The sequence below is a fragment of the Dermacentor albipictus genome, chromosome 8, assembly GCF_038994185.2.
Source record: "Dermacentor albipictus isolate Rhodes 1998 colony chromosome 8, USDA_Dalb.pri_finalv2, whole genome shotgun sequence".
Classification (NCBI taxonomy): Eukaryota; Metazoa; Arthropoda; class Arachnida; order Ixodida; family Ixodidae; genus Dermacentor; species Dermacentor albipictus.
In genome coordinates this window covers 116,973,534-116,997,634 of record NC_091828.1, presented here as the reverse complement: position 1 = coordinate 116,997,634, position 24,101 = coordinate 116,973,534, and the positions used below count along the sequence as shown (strand labels likewise).

At 50.5% G+C, this 24,101-nt stretch overlaps 1 protein-coding gene across 1 annotated transcript; it reads right to left on the bottom strand.

The window, feature by feature from the left end:
- Positions 1-1,850: 1,850 nt before the first annotated feature.
- Positions 1,851-23,027, bottom strand: LOC139049306 (uncharacterized). Its single transcript, XM_070524684.1, has 6 exons — positions 22,970-23,027; positions 22,684-22,903; positions 22,477-22,532; positions 16,991-17,115; positions 16,102-16,249; positions 1,851-2,051 (listed from the first exon to the last, which is right to left on the bottom strand). Exons 3-6 carry the CDS (start codon positions 22,492-22,494, stop codon positions 1,851-1,853), a joined length of 492 nt encoding a protein of 163 aa, XP_070380785.1. The 5' UTR covers positions 22,495-22,532; positions 22,684-22,903; positions 22,970-23,027.
- Between the last annotated feature and the right edge of the window lie 1,074 nt (positions 23,028-24,101).

Below are 24,101 nucleotides of genomic sequence, written 5' to 3'. Positions count from 1 at the left end.
GACATGATAGGGTTCACGCAGGCCAGCCCTGTATGTGGGCATATTCTCAAACCAATGTTGCCGCAGCAGCTGAAATGGCGTGACAGCTAAACCATCAGGGTAGCTTAAGATGATTGAAGTGAAACTTGCAACTTGAAGTAGAGAAGACCACAACGGGCTGAAATTCACAGAGAATGGACAGGGGCTGATGTGTTACGAGGGCACGAAGTAATCTGGCATTTGGTCCGCTACTCGAATTTCGCTGCACAGTTGCATTTCTAAACGCTGCTGAGACTCGCGGGAGACGACGCGGCATTCATCTGGACTCCCTCGCACGCTCCAATTCGTTATCAGCAATATGCTAAGCCAGACAACCGTATCGGAGGACGATGCGCCTTTCTCCTGACTCAACCAGCCCGACGCCTCCTAGTGCGCATCTTGTCAGCTGTCACGCAAGACGCGTGCAGGTATGCTCTCTGCTGCTTACAAAGTGTGCGCCCGATGCCGCTGTATCACGGAGACCCATTGCGAGCTCGAATGCAAGCTGCATTCCGAACCGCATGCATTCACTGCGCTGAGACAACCGCTCAGCCTGAAAAGAGCTCGAGACGCTTTTAATATAAAAGCGGCGGCGTGCGTGGACTACGAAACAAAACACAAAAAGACCGCGGGGGGGGGGGGGGCGATGGCAGTGCGTCGCTCGTACTTACGTGCCCGAATCACACAGCACAATCGTGCTACACAACATCTGGTCCCTCTCCAGCTCGGAGCTTGTTACCAAAGAGGCACGAGCGTCATAAACAAAGCAAGTAGTTTAGGGTGGGCGAGAAAACACGCGGACGCTCGCTTGTCCGTCAGCTATATGCGAACGAGATGAAAGCCGAAGAAGTGAACATGACAAAGGCGAAATGTCTAGCGCAACGCAGAGGGGAAACAATTCAGAAACAACCAGGAGCGCCCTGTTTACGTGGGTTGTTGACTCCTCTGACGGCATACACGCTGCGGAAAGAACGGGATCGCGGCGCATCCGAGCCATGGTGACGTCGGAGCGTATCCGGCCACTGCGGGAGATGTAATTAAAGAAGCAGGCGCAGTTGACTTACCAAGTGCTTCCGTAGCCGCTGACAACACCCACAGAAACGTCGCGGTTGACAACAGTAGCCGCCGCCGTTGCTCCGACGACGGCCGCACTGACGCTCCGGAGTCGCTCATTTTACGGAGACAGGCCAACCTGCACGCGTTCCAAGTTTACCGCGTAGCTCGCCCAGCTCCCTTTGGCTAACATGGGCACTCTGTCGTTGTTAAACTACGCCGCGGTAGCATGTTTCCACAAATCTTCGCACTTTCGTGCCCACAGCAGTCAGTCGTGTCCGTGTCCACCTCTGCGTGCGTGCGCCCACTGTTACCAGACTGCGCGTGCGTTGCGGTTGGGTACGGCTAGATACTTCGTACATGGCTTCCGAGATTCCCTTTGTTGCGTTGTCAGCAATCCTGACGGCTGTAAGTTGAGCCACTCAGTAGTGAGGCCTCTGAGATATGCGCAGCAAAATGGACACGGCGCTGGCATCGCTAGCGCGTGGGCCGTTTGGGGGACCTGCGTTAACTACTTGAACACCGGTAGTCACACGGGTATGCCTGTATGGCATCGGCACACGGAAACCTGTCTGCATACCAGAAGCACCGTACGCGGCCCGCCAGTGGCCCGACCAGCCCGTGGATCCAAACCCGGGTCCCTGACAATGTGAACTGACCCACTCCGGGTCCGCCGGAGGAACTTACGAATTCGGCAAATCGCACGGATATGCGTCGATCGATTCACATTCGGGAAGTATCTTGTACGGGCCGTTGACGAGATTCGTTCCATTGATTTGCTAGGTCAGGGTGCGCGGCCATGTGGCAACAGCGGGCCGGCCGCTATGCCACCTCCCACGGAATGTGTAGGGTTGCACGACGGACACTCGTGGGTATTCGGTGCAGATCTGAGGGTTGGAATACATCGGACCATAGTGCAGCTGGTGACAGCGTCGGCAGCACGGGCTCTCTTTTCCGACGCTGCAGGCGACAGCACGCACCTACGGAATCAGAGAATATAGATCACGTGTATAAGTATTCAGTCAAATTTCAGCAAACATACGGTTGTCAGTCTTTGGAAAGAAGGGTTGTTCTAACGTAGAAGTAATTGAAAGTACAGCAGACTACCTTTAAGACGAACTCGAAGCGACTATGAAAATTTGGTCGTCTTATCAGAAGAATAATGGGCAATATGACCAGGTGCATCCAAATATCTCACTCCAAAACGTTAAATGATGTAGACATAAAGCGGGGGAAATGACATAAAAAGCGTGTATTTAGCTGAACTTAACAGAAAACTGTTTTCAAGTGGTGCTCTTGCTTGCTTTCATCCAGTCCGCGATGGGCGTTTGGCGCTTCTGTGCAAATCGGCGAGCCGCCACAAACGATGTGATCTCACCAAATGACCCTAAAAATCCTTCTGTGCCTTCGTGCTGCTGCAAAACGTTTACTAGGGAATTAAAGCAGGCATCTGCCGCCTCACAGGTCATCGTTGCGGTCTCCGAGCTAGCGAATGTACGAAGGAGCTGGCTGAGCGCGTGGCAAAGCAAGGCAACCTAGGTTAAAGTCTAACTGACGCTGAGCGAAGTGGGGAAGGAGAAACGAGTTGAAGCGTCGCGGAGGAGGAAAGTAGGCGGAGGCGCGCTGGGTTGACCTCCTCAGGCAGCTGCTGCAGGTTTCGTTTGCGATACGGACCTACCAGTTTCGTCTCGTGATGACATTGTCCTCGCGTGCCCTACGCTGCGTGCGCGAGTGAAAGCGTGCGACGGTGAGCCGACGACGACGGCTCATTGTCACGTGCGCAAAGTAGTAAGGGGGGTGGGGGAGGGGGGGTGTCTGGCGAAGCGCGCCGTCTTCGGTCGCGCATGGCCCTGTGAGGGGAAGGAGAGGAGCGTAGTACATCGACTACGCGCGCGCGGGCTTTGAGCGCGATCTGCTTTGAGGACAGTGTAGGTGGGCCGATGGCTCGTGGCTTTGCGTGCGCTGTGCTCTCGCTGCACAGCTTGCATTGAAGCGATAGACAGCGCTCGCTGCTGCTGCTGCGATTCCTCACGCCTTCGTTTTGACAGCGAGCGTCCACTGCCATTAAGTGTGATGTGTTCATGTTTGCCTGTGCGCGCTGACACCATGCTTGTTAATTTAGTTGGTAAGCGATTGTTTACAAGAGTGCGTTCTACTCCGGTGGATGCTGTGTATGGCGCGGCCGCGAGAGCCCTGTCTTGAATACGATATGCGATGTGGACAGTATAGGTGCACCGAGGGCCGACAGCTTCGTATGCGCTGTAACAGCCACACGCTTGCGCGTAACCCGCGCTCACGAAGTGAAATATCACGATCTTTTTGTTTCCTCCTCTTGTTTTCGCCTCTGTCCATTGGTGATTTGCGCAGCAGGCCTCCTGTAGGGTGCCTTGATACGCGCGCCCCCCGTGCGCGGTGCATCGAGCAGTGGCGTAGCTAGGTCGTCTGGCACCCGGGGCCCATAGGTCTTCTGTCACCCCCCTCCCCGGGTGTAGCCGGCGGAAAGAGGGGTGTCTTCCCACGTATATGACACCCCCCCCCCTCACTGGCCCCTTGCACCCGGGGCCCACGGCCCCCCGGCCCCCCCTGTTGCTACGCCACTGGCATCGAGACACCCTAGCCTTCGAGATCGGTGGCGGTCACTCCGAATGTTTGCCGAAGAGTGGTTCGTCTCAAGCACATTTTTTTTTTTCACTGAATCTATGGAAAACGAAACAAACGTTCAGATGTTGTTCGTTATACGCACGAACTCGGTTTACCGAGTTCGTCTTAGCGAAAGTACACCGTACTGCGCATACAAAATAACACCGAACGTTACGAGTCCGCAGACATTGTGGAAGACGTGAAAAGCGATCGAGCAAGCAGGCCGCCAGTAGCCCCAATGAGATTCTTGAAGCAGTGTGTAGATTTGCGCCGAAATGTATGGTTTCTCAGGCAGAGAGTGTGCTGAAAATTCAATGCGTGGAAGGTCTAAGGCCATTCAAGGGTTCAAGTACGACGCCTTTTAAAGGAATGTACGGGGTGTCCGACGTAACTTGAGAGAAGAATTTAAAAATGAAAGGCGCGTCGGAAGCGAACTGAAGCAAGGCAAACAATTCACAACAGCCTATAGTAACTCAGGCAATTTTCTTTTTGTTTTCCCCATAACTCACTCATTCATTAGGTTTAGTTACCAACCTTTTTAATTATTGGCGAGGATTCCAAGTATGATACGCAGATTTGTAGAGCACCTTCAGAAACCACCGGTCGAGTTGTTTCCTGTATGATACGTCTAACGTAGTCCCTATTTTTTTTCGGGTTGCAAAGAAAGCCCGCGAAATACGAAAAAAAAAACATGTGATGGGGCGCTTGTGCTGTGGTATCGTGCTGCTCTCAAGCGCGCGTTCGGTGAACAAGGTCGGCTCCCGTCGGATGAGGGCGCAAATGCGTGCTGCTGGTCGAGCGCTGCCGAGGAGATACAGAACGTCCTGCCGCTTCCCCATCGCCACTCATGTACTGCTGGGAGTAATTGTGGTTAGGTTCGACGTGCTCCGTGCTCAACATGACCGGACGCAGCTATCGCTGATGAGCTGTCGCTGTAAGCTTCACTTGTTCAAGTTCGTAAGAGCATTCCGAATGCAGCAGCGATTTTCGGAACCTGCAAGTTAGCGGCAGCGAATGGTATAGTACTCACGCGCTTCGATTAGTATGCCGAAATTGCACAATCTGGCCGGCAGAGCGGATCGAGTGTCTGACGAACGGGTATTTCGAGAAACAATTCAGAACTTCGCTTCAATCAAATATGTCCTAGCGTGAGCGTCCCAGGCAATGAAGCGAGGCTGCGCCTCGCTTCGCACGGAATCTTTTGCAAACTTTCAGTACGCATCGCCAACGTACTCTGGCCCGCGGTGGGAAACTCCCCGGCTTCGGTGGCAGTAGAGTTGCTGTATATGCAACCTTTGGTAGCATATTGAGTAACTCTAGGTGGCAGAGGTAATTGGCGCCATCTATGAGGAGGGCGAAGCCGAAAACCCGTTTCCCTTGCATGGCCTCGTAGATCGTCGCGCGCACGCGCGCCGATCCAGGTGGCCGAGCCCTGCCCCCCTAACTCCTCTCCCCTCGCCTTCCCTCGTAACGCCCTCACCTTCGGCTGTCGCCCCGCGCGCGCCGTGCGGCCCCACCGGCCCGTCGCCAGCATAACTGCATGACGTATATTGTACTAGAATAATTACTAGACTAATGTACTAGAATTCTAGTACACTATAGCATGACGTTTCATGTTTCGTTATCTGCTGTTATCGGGAAGCGTGCGCTGCTGTGCGTTGACCGGCGCGGGTAGTTTCGTCAGTTTCGTGGTCCTCGGTAGCTGTGTGCTTGTGCTCCGCGATGTTTCACCCGTTTCACGACTCGTACCGCTCGTGCATCGTGCAGTGGTGCACGAATACCTCAAAAACAAGCCCTGCAAGGTTTTCCCGGGTGCCTAAAGACAACAGGGGAGCGCGCAGACCCAAGGACATCAGAAGGCGCATGTACACGAACGCAGCCCTGCCCATGTGTGTGCTCCATGAGCCTCCGGACGTCGTTGCGCCTCGATTGTGCTACACTTTCTCTTGTCGGTAGAGAAAGCTGACAAATAGATCTTCCTCCTCGTTGTCACCTGGTCTATGACTTGTGTTTTTCTATGCCAAGTCTCATTCTGCAACTTCGGGAACTTGCCCAGCTTTCCATTCCACCCTCACTGCTTTTTCTGTATGTCACGTTCTACAAACGTACTAACAGCTGAAAAATTACTGTTCGTGTTTGTGTATTATCTCAGTAACCGCCGATAGGAAAACCGGTCGAACAACCTTCATGCGTAGGCATGATACGCTTTCTTTTTCTTCTGGAAAGCATGAGCATTTCAAGTGTCCTACATGCAGATTTTTGCAGTTCGTGTTTATTATAGGAAGGAGTGCCCAGCAGTGGCGTAGCTAGGTCGTCTGGCACCCGGGGCCCATAGGTCTTCTGTCACCACGATATTAGCGTCATTACGCTCCCGCTTGCAGGCTCTCACGCGGTGTTTTTCGTTATAGTGGACGAGCGTCTGTAGTGTAACGAACTTTTGATGGGAATGCGTCCCGCTTGTATTTGGCTACAGATTAGGTATAAAAATGAAAGGTGGCGTAGGTACGCACAATTGATTTTATTGCATAGCTATCAGCCTATGGACTCTATCAGCCATTTTATGGCAGGTGAGGTTATCTCGGGGTTCACAGCAGACTTACGGATGCAATGGAAATTACCTCATCCCCTGACATGGCGGCGTAAATCGCGGATGCAAAAAAAAAATGGCTGTGGCTTAGGTACGGTTAAGCCCAGGATGCGAAGCATACTAGCCTTTATTTTAGTTGTTGAACCACTGTTTAGCCTGGTGAACTGCTGTTGCTTGGCTATATTTGGTTCGGCTAGACGAAGAAACAACTCATGCATTACTGCTTCGCCTTCAAGAGTAGAACGCAACAGCGTTCCCGTCGACCCGCCAAGGGGTGTAAGACAATGGGCTACAGGGCAGCGACTACGCGCCACACATTGGACGCGGTGAGCGTCGAGCAAAGCAGCGTTCGGCGCGGCAACGAAATGTGCGCCTGAGCAAGAGACGCACGCCTTAGAAACAGCTCGTTTCTAAGGCAACACCGCATTCACTAGAGGCGCTTTTGTACCGCTTTGAAGCATCGTACTCGTGGCTCAGTGGTAGCGTCTCCGTCCCACACTCCGGAGACCCTGGTTCGATTCCCACCCAGCCCGTCTTGCAAGAGTTGAGCCAAAGCCACTTCTCCTCTGTCGTGACGTCACGGTGTCACGTGGTTTCAAGGCGACACCGCCGCGCCTGAGGAGCTGGGTTGAGCTCTCGTAATATGCTTCGCATAAAACAGAGCCCTCACAGCGTCCTTGGTACCTATATGGACTCTCTTTTTACTTGCACACTAAGAGGAACAATTCTATGAGTGTTGTTTGTAAGAAGATTAGCACCAATAGACTGTGCTACAGGACGGACAGAAAAATAATAGCATGCTGCAACCTCGTTGATATGACTTCGGCACTGAACGTGACAAGTGCCAGCGACTGTAGGAATAACAGAGAAGTCAAAACATCAGCACGGTTCAAAAACTGCGAACGTTAAATATATTTTCCTATTGGAGCATGGATCACTCGTTCACGCGAAGCAGTAGCTTATCCAGCTCGTCGTGTAGGTCGAGCAGCTCCGTCCAGCGCTTCCACTCGCGTTCCGTGGCGAGTGCCACCTTGCGGTCCGCGTTCGCGAAGAGCGCGTCGCACGAGACGCCGAAGGGCAAGTCGCACAGGACGACGGCGTCCCAGCAGTAGCGCCTCAGCGTCGGCATGTCGGCCGTCGTCGCCACCAGAACCACCACCCATGCCAAGGCGACCTCGTCGGGGTCCTCGATGACCGTCACGGAGCCCTCTTCGCGCAGCCACTTATCCAGGGCGCACATCGAGGTCGCCGTGTTCGTCAGGGCTAGCGTTCTGCCCTGGACGTAGTTGAGGACGGCGCAGCCCTTCAGGGGCGTCAGCGCCGTCCGGCTCAGCAGCAGAAATTCCCGCAACTCGCTGCTTGGCGCGGCCGCGAAAGTCTTCAGGGCCTCGCCGTACGCCACGGAGATGCCCCACTCGTCCAGGGTCCTGCCGACGTTCCGGACTTCGGGGCACTCCGAGTAGGAGACGGCGTCCATGGCCCATTTCCAGTCGTCGTCGCCCGATCGCCAGTCAACCTCGAGGGGACACAGTTCTACCGCGACCTCCCTGGCGTAGGGCGCGGCGGGAGTGCCGAGGCGACAGGTCAGCCCCAGTGGCGTCCTCAGGCACCGCAGGTCCGATTCGAGACCTTCGAGGTTCCCGGCGCACAGACCGTCAGCGAGCGCTAGAAGCCGCGTCGAAGCGACTTCCGTGGGCTGCTGGAAACGAGACAGGACCTTGCGGTAGGCGTGGCCCGCGTCGAGGTAGCGCTCGAAGTCTCTGAGAACCAGGGCGTCGACGTCGGATGCCCGGAGGGCGCCGTCCTTCAGCAGAGTCCAGAGGACGTCCGGTTCCAGGATGAGATACGCGTCTCGGAAGCCCTCCCGGGACCAGGCCGTCGCGGAAGACACCACGCGGACTTGGAGAGGCAGGAAGAGTCGCAGGTAGTCGAGAAAGTCTCCGTCCTCGCAAATCTTCTCGCCGACGATGGCGGCCCGAGACGGCTTCAGGGACAGCAGGAACGTGACGCAGAGCTGACTTCGCGTTTCCGGAGCGCCGAGCGCCACGACGCAGTCTTGGACGCAGACGCGACTTGCCAGCTCCGCCTGGCGTGGGCTGGGCTCGATGAGGTCGTTCTCGCCCAGCGTGGGCCGGCAGCGCACCGGCTCTAGGTATCTGTGGAGCCTCGTGAATGCGTCGGCCGCGGTCGCCTGTGGAGTGTCGCCTTTTCCGGTCATGTTGAGAGGACCCCTCTTCGGCTGCGTTCGCTTCGACGAGAGGTGTTGTTGGTCGAGGCAGAAATGAAGGCTCGATTATCTTCACGAAGCCTTCGATCGGCGTGAGCGCGTGGCGGAGGAGAAGAACAAAAAGAATGTCAGCGCTAAACGCTCCACGAGCTGCGAGTGACACGTGGAATACGCGGAAAGGACGATGGCGCTAGGAGCGACTGCTAATGTAAAAAAAAGTTACTTTCCGCACCTCTTCAATTTGCCAATTCAATTTGCCGCTTTATTTATAAATATTTTAACAGTAAGTGATCTGATGTCTTCCAAATTTTTTTTCTTTAAGTCCCGGCCACGGCGGCTACATTTCGATGGGGGCGAAATGCGAAAAACACCCGTGTACTTAGATTGAGGAGCACGTTAGCACTCCAGGTAACCCCAGGTGGTCCAAATTATTCCGGAGCCCCTCACTATATACGGCGTGCCTCATAATCAGATCGTGGTTTTGGCAAGCAAAACTTAATACTATGTTATGGTAACTTGACAATTTATATTCAGTTATCTTCATTTGGCGTTCCCGATTTCTCGGTGGTGGGTAAGTACCATAATTTAGGTCCAACAACAAGTGCGCTGTTCAGACTGCAGACGTTGTCTCTGTGTTTGACGCATTCGAGACGTGTATGGTTCAGGCGCCAGCTTTCAACTAGGACGTCGATGGACTCAATCTCGGTGTTTATTTCCGAAAATAATTCAGTAATATGGTAAGCCTATGGTGAGCACAACTGCTACTCACCGAGCGTTCTAGTCGACATGCAAAGAATATAATGTTCGGCGCATAAGCGCCCCATTTATTCTGCTCTGGGTACCCCGAACTAAAAGGGTGTTAGCACAGGCGTCAAAGCGAGATGAGAGGCGACACTTCTGCGGCGCGTTTGAAGCTTGCTCCAATCACCCTAGTCTAGTCCGACGATTGAAACACAACCAGCTAAAAAAAGGAAGAATACTTTAGTCTTCGCAAACAAAACGCGCCACTCCTCAGATTCAAAAAAAGAAAAGGCAGAATATTTTTTTCGGAGGGGGGGGGGGGAGTGGACGGGAGAGGGTGTCAGACATTGACGTAAAGTATAATGGCGTTATAACAGGGCGCGCAATTTTATTTTCCTGACAAACCTTAGCATTTCTACTACACGGCCGTTACCTTGCTTGTGGGTGTCAACTTCACCGAATAAATTCTCAGCAAGGGCACACCGCGTCGCCTCTTACACAACTAATACCAACAAAAATGTCTATAAAACGTATTTTATAAACGATTTGTATGTGTTTATCTTCTGCAGCACCGCCTCTGTCACTCTAACCTGGAACGTAAGAGCCCTATGCCACAGAGTAAAAGCAAAGAGCATAATTTGATTGGAGCTGTGGGTTTCGAAGAATGCTGTGCTCTACACTGATCAACAGTTTCGAATGACGGTTGTCTTTGGAGCTAAACAGATCCCTTATTCGACCCCGGCTGATCATTTCGTATCCACTTCTTGAGAAACTTCGTCTTGCTTGATCCTCTACGCTGGTCTCAATGTCCTTATGGCTGGTAATTTAAACCGAACTGTAGCTTATTTCTCAACCACAGTGGTAATCATGGTTGCAACAAACCTCTCAGGTTATTAATAGTACCTCATAGGACGGGAGTCCTTATCACAAATTTGAATCACGTGATTTCTCTGTTAATATCGCTCAGTAAATTGAATCACGTGATTTCTCTATTAATATCACTCAATACACCTACCTCAAGAGCGTATTGAGCTTACGCGTGTGAAATAAATGTTACGTAAGACTGTAAATTCGCCACGTTCCCAACAGGCTGTCGGAACGCGTGTTATCCACGCAGGAAAACTTCGCATGCGTTCAAACTGTTGCTGCAGTGCAGTCCTTTGCAACCTGTTTTCTTGCGCTTATCTCAGGGAAATACTTTCTCTGCAATGTGGCGGCTAAATTTTGATGCGAAAGCGTCAAAAGGCCCATTGAGCGGAAAAGCCGGCGGCGTCTGTAACAACGAAACGGCACCCAACTTCCCAATGGATGCGACGCCACGTCACAAGCACGCCTTGTGACGGTGGCTCGCGCTTGCTGGCTCGGGCCTCGACGGAGAAGAGAGAGGGTGAAAGGGTACAGCTGCTACCGGGTTAACGTGCCACGTGTAGCGTGAGGGGAGAGGGCATCGGCGTGACGCCACGTCACTCTAGCTTTCGCAAGCCCGCGTTATCCGAGCGTTCCTCGGCCGCGCAAGATGTCGCCTGCGTTCTGGCAGCGCTAAGGCCAAATAAAAACGCGTCAAGCGTCTCAACGCGCTCGCTTGCCCGCGAGGAGTTCCTAAATCGAAGAACCGCTCAGAGGCATTCAATTGAACATTAATGGCAAAGGTGATAAGGATAAGACGAGCTCGTACAGGCCTGTTACAGTGACGTCGGTGATATACAGAATGGTAATGCAAGCAATAAAAAATGGCTGTGGCTTATCTAAGGTTAAGCCCAGGATGCGAAGCACACTAGCCTTTATTTTAGTTGTTGAACCACTGTTTAGCCTGGTGAACTGCTGTTGCTTGGCTATATTTGGTTCGGCTAGACGAAGAAACAACTCATGCAGGCGAGCGCACGAGTTGAGCCTCCGCTTTTGCAGCTGTTATGACATCATATGGTAGCTACACGGCCGCGCGCGGCGCAGCAAGGAAGAGCGTGGTTGTGCGGCTAGTATGCTTCGCATAAAAGCTGAATTGTCGAAGTGGGTGGAGAAAAATGATGCGTTGGGGGAGCTGCACAATGGGTTCAAGCCAGGCAGGCGCTTAGAGGATAATATGTTTGTACTAACTCAATGCAGATTTCAGTAGCTCAGAATATACCTTTATCGATAGCATTTCTCGATATTAGGGGAACCTACGACAACGCAGACAGGATATTGTTATGAGATATTCTTAAGCACGAAAGCATGAAGGACGATTTCGTGGAGCTGCTGAGGGAGATATATAGAGACAACCGAGTACAATTTGTACGGGATGGTTGAAAAGGTAATGAAGTGGTGGGAATTCACCAAGTACTGAAGCAAGGATGTTCTCTGTCTCCATTGTTGTTCGCGCTTTATGTTAAGGGCATAGAAAGACGAATGGGAAACAGCGAATAAGGTTTTGATTTTTCCTACAGCGTAATGGACAAATGGTGCAACGGAAGCTCTCTGGACTGACGTACGCGGCCGACATAGTGCTACTAGCGGACAATAAAAGTGATTTACAGACAATTGCAAACATCTGCGGAAACGCGGCTACAAAACTAGGCCACAGATTATCGCTAAGAAATCGGTAATTATGATGTTTAATGAATAGACGATAATTACGTGGCGTCGATTCATCAGCAAGCCATACCCATAGTCAAGCAATATAAATACCTCGGTGTATACATAAAAGAAAGACTTACTCACGCACCCACCAAGAGAATCTGAAAATAAAGGGGATGCGGAATGCTGCTATAATGAAACGCAGAACACCTTGGGGCCAAAATAAATATGAGGTGGTGCGTGGAATCTGGAAGGGAGTATTGATATTAGCGCTAACGTTCGAAAATGCCATACTATGCTTGAAATAGGATATCTTGTGGGGTTGGAACTTAATCAAAGGTTGGTAGGACGGTTGGCTTTGGTAGCCCATGGTAAAACCACCAATGAGGCAGTGAAGGGATGACATCGGTTGGGCCAATGTTTAAGCCAGAGAAGCACAGAGAAAAATTATTTCTGAAGAAAGACTCAGAAAGATGGATGAAAATAAATGCGCAGCTAAAGTCCGCAAGTATCTGTACTTGAGACGAGACAAGAAGACACCATAAGCGCAGCGCTTGTGGTGTCTTCTTGTCTCGTCTCAAGACACCACAAGCGATGCGCTTATGGTGTCTTCTTGTCTCGTCTCAAGTACAGATACTTGCGGACTTTAGCTGCGCATTTATTTTCACTCTTTTCAATTGAAAAGAGTGGACACAGAATGGAGGAAGAGGTCAAAAAAGTTGGCAGCCAAGTACAGGGTAATTTAAACTATATATAGACAATGTGGAGTCATCAAAAAGGAAATGACAGAAACAGAGACAGTTAATTGGCTGCAAAGAATGGAAACAAAAAGGACCATTGAGATGTACAAAAATGAGAAAAAAGAAATTAGAAGCGAAAATCTGTACGATAACACAAAGGGCAGAGCCTTGATATTTGAGACTCGAGCCGGTCGCCTAGGGATAAAAACATGCCGAAGCAAATATTCGGAACTAGATCAGGCACGTGTATGCTGCAGCAAAGATCCGGGGACCACTTAGCCCATCTTAATACAATGAGAACCGTAAGTAACGCACACCTTCCAGAAGCGCTTGAGTTTAAAGTGGACGGAAGCGTCAATCGCTCAGCAGTTGAGACAAGCAAGATACATTCAGTGGTAAAGAAAGCAGGGGAGGCATTGATACGACCGAATCTCTTACAGTCAAAGCTGGCGGTACAAGGTAGATTTTGAAGGAAAAGAAAGGAAGATTAAGATGTATGCAAACATGCTAGGTAAAAAACACGTATAGCATACTTGATTAGGTCAAGCAGGCTAGGTGTCTATTTGTCCCTGCCACGTTTAAAAGGGGACGCCAATAGATCATCATCACCATGCTTTGGTATTCACAGCTCGTAAAATGTGCTTCCGTGTCCTCGGATATTGTTTTACAGGCGAGCTGTTAGCCTCTAGCTTGTCGGAATTTTTCGTTTCTGTCAGCGAAAAAATAAGGAAAAAGAAGTGCGTATCTCCTTTCGAATCAGGCATACAACACAAAGCTCAGTATTGATTTCAATATTGAAAAGCACAAACCAAGCGTCAAAATCGCATGATGGATGATAAGGCGCTTGCAAAGAAGGCGAGGCCCGTTCCTTCTCCCCGCGTGTGTTTGTCGGTAAAGGTTACGGTTGCATAAGCTGCTCCGATGAGAAAGGCGCAATAGCAGCATACGAACCAGTGAGCGACGTCACCAAACTTCATATATGAAAGGGAGAACTGCCTAGCAACTAATTCAGTTATTGCAAAACAGCTATGGAAAGACCACTCAATGTTAAGACTCCAGAAGAGCAGCGTGAATACGATGCGCGTCGAAGAGTGCAAAATTGTAATGCTAAACAACGGTGTCGGGCCAAGACTAGGCAGAACAATAAAACAATTCATATCCCCGCAGACGGCATTTGAGTGGTTTTCTAACAGCCTCGCTGGCCATTCACTTTTGCGGGGTCTAGATGGCGGATCAATTTTTGGGGGGCTCACGACAGTTTCCACGGGAAATCGGGGCGCAGGCTCCTTCCTATCTTAGGCGCATGATCCCTGAAGGAAGCCGAACGCCAGGCTGGAGCACGCTTGCGCCCATACGAACCCGTGGGTGCCCGGCGGCAGTTCCAATCGAATACATGACCTCTGGCAGTCGAGGCGGGTGCTCTACTACAACTGGGTCATGGCTGTGGCGACTACACTATTGAAACCGATTCATTGCCCTGCTAACGTGTATCACGCTTGCTTACTTTCTTTTTGTATTTTCATTTTAACGCGATATGGTTAAGGGCCCCATGCCGCATAAAATCCGGCGTCGGCATCCGGTGACAGCGTCCGGTTTCGGCGTCCGGTGTCGCCTGTGGGTGTCGGCATCCCACGAGGGAAAATTGCCCTATGTAGTTAGGTATATGTATATGCCACGCCTTGCTATGTGACATGCGGTATATGCGGGTTATATTGCCGCACCACTCTGTAACTAAAGTTTCTCATACCTTGCCGTTCATTCTTGACAAAGTTATTTATCGGAATTTTGAGTATGATAGCCCACAAATAAACGTCGAGCATGAAACAAAACACCGACAGCGCATGGCTTTTATGTTAAATTTTCTCAGACTGAGATTTTCAGAGCGCGAAACAATAACAGAAACCTGAAAATGACGTAATGTTCTTGGCGCAGCTGGGCACAATGCCCAGGATCGGCCCACGTATGTGGCCGCGTTTCTAACAGACAGCTTGGTTTTCTGCATGGCGTTCGCCGCCAAGGCTTCCCAGCAAACATTACGGTTACATAAGCTGCAGTTGTCCGGTACGGCGAGAGGCAGCCAGGGATCTTTGAATGATATCACGTTCCACTCTTAAAGGCAAAGCTTAAGCGTCCACTAAATTTTTTTTCTGTCGCTCTCACATTTTAGACGTTATAGATGACAATGTCGATCGTAACCGTTGACTCAACTTGTTGACGGCGACGACCCTGACGAACAACAGCAACAAAGACAACAATTATCCCCCTTGTGGATAGTGTACCGTGCCTCACGAACCCAATATCAGCAACACTACGCCACACCAGGCAGTGAAAGACATACGCTAGCGGATACTTTAGTGGGGCATACACCTGGCTAGTCCTGTGGCATAAACTCACAGTTGAAGATGTCGCTATGTTGTTTTTGACTGACAATTCCAGGTGGTACATCACGTCCATCTAGATTCCGGAAAGTGTACAGAGCGTTACGTCAGGTGATGAAGGAAATCAACCACGAATTCATGCGTGTAAATACCACTCAGAACGTGTACACATGAAGACGAGGGCATTTTTTATTGAATTTTATAGCCCGTCATCCCACGTGCTAGAAGCTTTGTTCTAGGAAACATTCATGCGCATGGCTGCTCTCCAAAGAGCGGGGTTATGAGGATGACCTATACGTTTGTGAGGAATCCTAGCGTCCGCCATGGACCCTCACAGCGAATACGTCCTTGCTCCCTTAGCAGCCCGGCTTACGATTGAGGTAGACAGCGCGTGTTTTTTTTCTTTTTTAGAGAGATGGAACGACCATTGCAGTCATCTTCAATAACATATTACAAGACCCCTGATTGGGCAAAGGCCTTGCTGTCGACATCTTCACTTAAGCGCTATTCAGCATCAAGGAAACCTACATGCCTGCTGATTCCCTGATTTATTTACAGTTACATCTAAACTTCCGCCGCCTTCGCCTGCATGTAGTTGTCTTACAGATTTAGCAAACATTTTGGTTATTTGATGGACCACCAGTTACGCGCTATTCCACAACGCTTGGCTGGCCAAACGGCATTCCTTTCATCTTTAATTTGCACTACCACCGTTCCATCAAAGTACGTGATAGGCCTATCGCTTTTTAATGATAACAACTCAACATTCAAAAGCGTCAGTATTGTCTCGCCTAATAGGTATCCGCCAGAGACGATGGCGCCAAAGGGAAACACGACATGACGACATTTCATGACATCGAGGAACAAACACGACAAACACGAAGACAAGACACGAAGACACGGAGACAGATAGAAAAACACGAAGGAAAATAACAACTCGACGTTCAAAAGCGTCAGTATTGTCTCGCCTAATTGGTATCCGTTAGAGACGACGGCGCCAAGGGGAAACACGACATCACGACATTTCATGACATCGAGGAACAGCGCCATAGATAAACACGAAGGAAAAAAGACACCAGGACATACTTAACCCTAGAGAACCACAGAACCATGGTACCACTGCAGTATCGTTGACTGAGGCAAACTTAACAGACGAGCACTTACGAGTGACAGTTGCTCTATTGTGTAGCTCCTGTTGACTGTGCCCGGGAACTCTAGTATCGTCTGCGGCAGAATGTAGCAGGGTCTTGCCTGCCAGTCATTGAACAGTACGTGCGACACGTCGACGTAGAGTGATGGCTTGAAGATGTTCCTGCGTGACACACTCTTCTCAAGTTATTGCCATGCATTAACGCGTCGGCATAGGTGGTCTAGCCGTAAGTAATTGCGTTTAACTGCCAATTGCTTTCTGTGCATACGTACGAGAAGGTCACGAGGTGCGCGTGCTGTCATCACAAACAGTGTTCGTAACAGGCGTACAGCGACGGGGAAGCTAAGTGTGACGCCATTAAATATATGGCAGCGTATGGGAAACTAACCCAAACCGAGGCAAAGTAAAACCCTTTGAACGACGCTTGACGGCGGCTATGCGTACGCACGCCGTGAATCTCGTGTGTTCCACTAAGTGGCATCTGTGGCGTTAATATACGTTAACCAAACTTCAGAATGAATCTCGTGTCCCGAGACCTACGATGCTGAGAAACGCATGCGTAATTCGGAGGTTATGGGTTCGGTTCCCAACTGCGGCAAGTCGTTTTCGTACACTTTCGTATCCCTTTTTTCTTTCTTCCAATTTCTGTACTTAAATTAAAGGTAGCCATTAAGTTATACCATTCTTCCTCCGGATTCATTGTCTGTTATCGTTATATGCTTGTAAATTGAGACCTTCTGAGATGCATGTTTCTATGACCCCTTTCCGTCGGTACGAGATTCATTTAAACAAAGAAGGATATTTTCGCGACGCCATAGTGCTCGAGCGTTTTCTAACGTCGAGAGGCAGTGATATATTTCATGTCTGACTCAGGCCGCAGGGGACTTGAGAGCAGCTACTCACATGATTCGTTGGACGTTCTTGTCGAACTTACACACAGGGCCAGGACAGCTGCTGGACCTTACGCCGATGACAATGTAACTGGTGCGATTGTGCACCATTTTAGACTGCACTCTGTCAAAGATTCTCTGTGGCATGAGAAAAGAAAGAAGGAGAAAGTGAAGTCGTAAAGGAACCGACTACCGCACAGAAAGTTTCGTGAGGTGCTCATGGGAATGAAAAGACCGTGGTTTACAGTGATAGGATCGAGCATGCTGTTTGCGATATAAGTAGAAATGGTAAATTGGCATAGAAAGTCGTGAAGAAAGATGCACGGGGCACGAACTGCAGGTGAAGCATTGGCGCCAGAGATGAAGGAAATAAGATTACTGTGCGTCCATTGTTATTAAGTGCAGGGTATTTATTCTTTTACACAAGCACTTGCGCTTTACTCTATGCATGTCGCGAGCCAAAAGAAAGTAAGTCCACGCAAATAGGCGGCTTTGGGTCTTCTTGTGAGATAGAAAGTGCCATAGACTTCTTGCGCCGCAAATGGGTGCCAGGACTGCGTAAAACGCACTACTACGATATCCCACCACTTCCCACCAACGCCGGCGCACAACCGCTATCGTGCACACCTATCACTGTTTGTGGTATGTTTCCAACCAACGACTTTATAAACACGAAAGGGACCACAGATAAAAATTATCTCGGTAAAGAATTGCTCGAAAGCGTTCACTGCGTTAGAAAAGTAGGATTGGGCACTGTAACAGGTATGTTTACGTTGCGCTAAAAAAAAAAAACGGGCACGGCATAATTTGGGTGTCGGTCTCTTTAAGCTTTAGATCGGGGGCTCCTGTCTAAACACACTAGAAGAAACAAATCGTTTCACTCATCAACAACTGCACACTTTTAATTTAGGCTTTAAATGTTTTTTTGTTGTTGAAAATTGCAAAACTAAAAACAAACGCTCGCGTGTCAAGTTGTATACACTGTAAGTCCCCAATAGGACGCGATATCACTATTCTCTAAACTACACCTTAGAATGCATTTAAAGCAGACAAAATACATGTATCATTCACCGTTCTGGATTATGCCACCATACCGATCATCACTTTTGCTAAACCCTCGTGAACACTGTAGCAATATTACGTAAGTTCGAAACTTGTATAGCAACTCTTTTGTCCTCTTTAGATGTTCTAATCAATGCAGTTCACAAAACCGCGGTAAATGTTTTTGGTGCATAGTTACGAATTTGTAAACTTGGTGCAACAACCGTTTTGTAACTTACTAGTTTCTAGGAATTTGTTAAAAACATTCCAGGCCTTAGATCAAAAGTCTGTTACTAGAGTCACTAGAATTTAAGCTCCTCCCAAGTGAACAAATGTCATTCGTATTGTAAGGAAGAAGAACGGTGCTAGACAGTTCCATCACCATCGCGTGTCTCGGAGCCAGAAGAAGATCGGCAAGCTACAAAGAGCCATCGCCATCGCATGTCACGCGGCCAGTTCGGCCGTCCAGCTGAGCTATCGGTGCTGCCGCAGTGTTTCCGGCTATCACACGACGACCCTAATAAACCTCGGCCCTAATAAACCTCGGTACGTCTAGCAAAGATGGCTCGGCCTCAGCAAATGTTCATATGCGGCGGTGCACGCTTTACAGAGGTCAGCTCGAGGAAACCTTGCGGAGGTGTTTGCAGCAGCTGGAAGGAGGAACGATACTAGACAGTTCCAGTGTCATCGCGTGTCTCGGAGCAAGAAGAAGATCGGCAAGCTACAAAGAGCCGTCGCCATCGCATGTCACGCGGCCAGTTCGGTGGTCCAGCTGAGCTATCGGTGCTGCCGCTGTGTTTCCGGCTATCACACGACGACCCTAATAAACCTCGGTACATCTAGCAAAGATGGCTCGGCCTCAGCAAATGTTCATATGCGACGGTGCACGCTTTACAGAGGTAAGCTCGAGGAAACCTTGCGGAGGTGTTTGCAGCAGCTGGAAGGAGGAACGATACTAGACAGTTCCATTGTCATCGCGTGTCTCGGAGCAAGAAGAAGATTGGCAAGCTACAAAGAGCCGTCGCCATCGCATGTCACGCGGCCAGTTCGGCCGTCCAGCTGAGCTATCGGCGCTGCCGCTGTGTTTCCAGCTATCACACGACGACCCTAATAAACCTCGGTACGTCTAGCAAAGATGGCTCGGCCTCAGTAAACGTCAGTATGCGGCGGTGCACGCTTTACAGAGGTCAGCTCGAGGAAACCTTGCGGAGGTGTTTGCAGCAGCTGGAAGGAGGAACGATACTACACAGTTCCATTGTCATCGCGTGTCTCGGAGCAAGAAGAAGATCGGCAAGCTACAAAGAGCCGTCGCCATCGCATGTCACGCGGCCATTTCGCCCGTCCAGCTGAACTATCGGTGCTGCCGCTGTGTTTCCGGCTATCACACGACGACCCTAATAAACCTCGGTACGTCTAGCAAAGAGGGCTCTGCCTCAGCAAATGTTATTATGCGGTGCTGCACGCTTTACAGAGGTCAGCTCGAGGAAACCTTGCGGAGGTGTTTGCAGCAGCTGGAAGGAGGAACGATACTAGACAGTTCCATTGTCATCGCGTGTCTCGGAGCAAGAAGAAGATCGGCAAGCTACAAAGAGCCGTCGCCATCGCATGTCACGCGGCCGTTTCGCCCGTCCAGCTGAACTATCGGTGCTGCCGCTGTGTTTCCGGCTATCACACGACGACCCTAATAAACCTCGGTACGTCTAGCAAAGAGGGCTCTGCCTCAGCAAATGTTATTATGCGGTGCTGCACGCTTTACAGAGGTCAGCTCGAGGAAACCTTGCGGAGGTGTTTGCAGCAGCTGGAAGGAGGAACGATACAAGACAGTTCCATTGTCATCGCGTGTCTCGGAGCAAGAAGAAGATCGGCAAGCTACAAAGAGCCGTCGCCATCGCATGTCACGCGGCCAGTTCGGCCGTCCAGCTGAGCTATCGGTGTTGCCATTGTGTTTCCGGCTATCACTCGACGACCCTAACAGAGCTCGGTACGTCTTGCAAAGAGGGCTCTGCCTCAGCAAATGTTATTATGCGGTGCTGCACGCTTTACAGAGGTCAGCTCAAGGAAACCTTGCGGCGGTGTTTGCAGCAGCTGGAAGGAGGAACGGTACTAGACAGTTCCATTGTCATCGCGTGTCTCGAATACAGAAGAAGATCGGCATCCTACAAAGCGCCGTCGCCATTGCATGTCACGCGGCCAATTCGCCCGTCCAGCTGAGCTATCGGTGTTGCCGCTGTGTTTCCGGCTATCACTCGACGACCCTAATAAGCCTCCGTGCCTCTAGGAAAGACGGTTCTGCCTCAACAAATGTTAGTATGCGGTGGTGCACGCTTTACAGAGGTCAGCTCGAGGAAACTTTGCGGAGGTGTTTGCAGCAGCTGTAAGGAGGAACGGTACTAGACAGTTCCATTGTCATCGCGTGTCTCGGAGCCAGAAGAAGATCGGCATGCTACAAATGCCGTCGCCATCGTTGTCACGCGGCCAGTTAGCCCGTCCAGCTGTGCTATCGGTGCTGCCGCTTTGTTTCCGGCTATCACTCGACGACCCTAATAAACCTCGGTACGTCTAGCAAAGATGGCTCTGCCTCAGCAAATGTAAGTATGCGGTGGTGCACGCTTTACAGAGGTCAGCTCGAGGAAACTTTGCGGAGGTGTTTGCAGCAGCTGTAATGAGGAACGGTACTAGACAGTTCCATTGTCATCGCGTGTCTCGGAGCCAGAAGAAGATCGGCATGCTACAAATGCCGTCGCCATCGTTGTCACGCGGTCAGTTAGCCCGTCCAGCTGAGCTATCGGTGCTGCCGCTTTGTTTCCGGCTATCACTCGACGACCCTAATAAAGCTCGGTACGTCTAGCAAAAATGGCTCTGCCTCAGCAAATGTTAGTATGCGGTGGTGCACGCTTTACAGAAGTTCGCTCGAAGAACCTTTTTGGGGAGGCGCTTGCAGCAGCTGTAAGGAAGAAGAACGGTACTAGACAGTTCCATCGTCTTCGCGTGTCTCGGAGCCAGAAGAAGATCGGCATGCTACAAAGAGCCGTCGCCATCGCATGTCACGCTGCCAGTTCGCCCGTCCAGCTGAGCTATCGGTGCTGCCACTCTGTTTCCGGCTATCACTCGACGACCCTAATAAACCTCGGTACGTCTAGTAAAGATGGCTCTGCCTTAGCAAATGTTATTATGCGGTGGTGCACGCTTTACAGAGGTCAGCTCGAGGAAACTTTGTGGAGGTGTTTGCAGCAGCTGGAAGCAGGAACGGTACTAGACAGTTCCATTGTCATCGCGTGTCTCGAATCCAGAAGATCGGCATGCTACAAAGCGCCGTCGCCATTGCATGTCGTGCGGCCAGTTTGCCCTTCCAGTTGAGTTATCGTTGCTTCCGCTGTGTTTCCGGCTATCACTCGACGACCCTAATAGACCTGGGCACATCTAGTAAAGAAGGCTCTGCCTCAGCGAATGATAGTATGCGGTGGTGCACGCTTTACAGGCCAGCTTGAGGAAACTTGTTTTTGTGGTGTTTGCAGCAGCTGTAAGAAAGAAGAACGGCTCTAGACGATTCCAGCTCCATCGCGTGTCTCGGAGCCAGAAGTAAATCGGCAGGCTAGAAAGCGTCGTCACTGTCACGCGTTGTACAACGAGTTCGCCCGTATAGCTGAGCTATCGTTGCTTCTGCGGTGTTTCTGGCTATCGCTCGACGACTACAATAAACCTCGTCACAATATCGCTATAGCAATAGTCTAAGAAACATTGCTGCTTGTTACATGTTATTGAAAAGAGAAATAGGAGATCGCTCTGAACTAAAGCTTTCCTTTAAGTTTAGCAATAATGAAGAAAACGAAGTTAGTGATGAGTTGATGGTGTACATGTCGTTCGACATGTACACCAGGTAGCGGACTGAAAATTTTTTTGATAGTGCAGCGAGATGGAGGAGGACCGCGCGCTTTACACCCAGCCGTTGTAAATTTTCTGCTGTAGGTGGCGCCTCCAACTGGCGCCGCAGCGCCCCCACGAGGCGCTGTGGCTGTCTGTGAGTGTCGTAGGGAGCCTGCACGCTAATCTGCGCTTGCACGTAGTTTGTTAGAGCATAGCAGTGTTGCTGCATATGGAAGCTTACCGAACATTCTCGTGCAAGGTTCGCTTCCCCACTCTGGAAGGCAATATTTAAAGAAAGATGAAAACGTGCCCCAGGAAAGCGAAGTTGGGTCCTTTGCCACTAGATGACACTGCTTTTCAATCGACGCTGCTCAGCCCACGCCACTATTTTATTGTGTGGTGCGTCGTCTCAGCTGTTTCCAGTCAGATCGGTGGCATTTCGTGCATAGAGAAGGGAGCCCTGTTTGGGTCAGCGCTTGTCAGAGACGATGGGCCGGCGTCTGAGGTAGTTTACTGCAGTTTACTGTAGTTTACTGCTGTTACGTGATTTGCGCCAATCTTACCCTCCGCTACAGTTGCGAAAACAGTACGAACCTTTAAGCGGCCCGTCATCGGCCTGATTCGTGTCAGGGCCTCACCCAGCCAAGATTCTAGAAAAAAAAAGTGAGGCCCTTAGACGAGTATATACGGTACTCAGCTGGTCAAGCGCATCGGCGCTTATAGTCGAACTTCTCATGTCCCGTCTGGTATTCTGCGACATTTTTCATGCGTAATGGAGTTTCATGCGTAATGAACACTCACTCGAGGGACACGCCGATGCCGGTGGTGTGCATCATTCGGGGGAGAGCCAGGAATCGCTCAAAGCCTTCGTCGTAGGGACTACCCAGTTGGTTCCGGCCATCTCGGTAGAGGGAGTCGTAGAAGAGTAAGTCGCATAGGCCGTCGGGCGGCACCTTACTCTGGCTGCCAAATTTGTTGCTCAGCGTGCAGAGGAAGGGGTAAGCATTGGTGGGCGGTGAGCCTGCGTATATATATTAGCGCGTTGGAGAGGCGGCCGGAATTTTACCAGTCTAGATTAGTAGATTACCCCGCTATACAAATCCCGCGGAGCGTTTGCATCACGCCAACGAATGACATTCTTTTCCTTCTCTCTACACCCGGCGGTCATTGCTGCCCCTGTCAAATACGCTATGCGACGCTGATATGAGCATGCCGTTAACGATGAGGATGTACAGAGAACACAAGGTATAAAAAACATAAAATAGGAAATGCTTTCAAAATATCGGCCGATTATTGCTGATGCTCAAGCAAAATCCCAAAGTGTGCATTTTTTTAAAATGCTTACTTTAGAAAGGCTGTTCTTCGACGGGTCGGAGAGGCGAATGGGGAGAGTAAACAATGATTTCTTTTTCACTATTTTGGGCATTCCTTGTCTCTAAATTTTAAAAAATGGCAGTTTCACACGAAAAGGCAAGCATTGTAAGGCACAGCAACATAGTTTGCACTCGAATTACTCGCACGGTGTTTTGACAGTACGCTGGGGTTGATCTAGCTTAACGGATCACGCAACTGCTGTTGTGCACCAGGAAGAGAATAGGCGTGCCACAACGCTAGCGCAAATGAGTGACTGCCGCCGGCAGCGATGCTAGAGAGAAAGAGGCAGAGGAAAAGGGAAAGGCGGGGAGGTTAACTAGAGGGGAAGATCCGCTTTGCTACCCTACGCTGGGAAGAGGGGGGAGGTAAAGCGATAACAATTGATAAAGCGATGCTACAGGCGTCGTACCTCGACGTATAAGGTGAAACAGACGGAAAAAGAAAAACTGTTGACGTTCGTCAGCGCCCATTGAAAGCGCCCTTGACATCTACAATCCATTCATCGCAGACCAATGCATGCATCAGCGTGTGGCAATGCACAGATTTACTCGGCAGGAATGCTAAAGTGGGGGCAGGGGGGCAGCAGAAGCTTAATTTGGCAAATAAGGATTGTTAGAGTGCCGGAGGTAGCGTTGTTAAGCAGCCACGAGTTCGCGGACCTTCGCGCCTTCCTCAGCTCGGGAAATGACCTGTCTTAGACAACAGAACCTGGGCTGAGCAACATGGTCTCGCACTGCCCGTTAGCAGTCACTTCTCTTCTGTCCTCCTTGGGGCTTGCCCGGAGGATACGGAACAGGTTTGTTGGTTTTTAGCAGATAACGCACAGTTTGTAGCGTATTCACCTG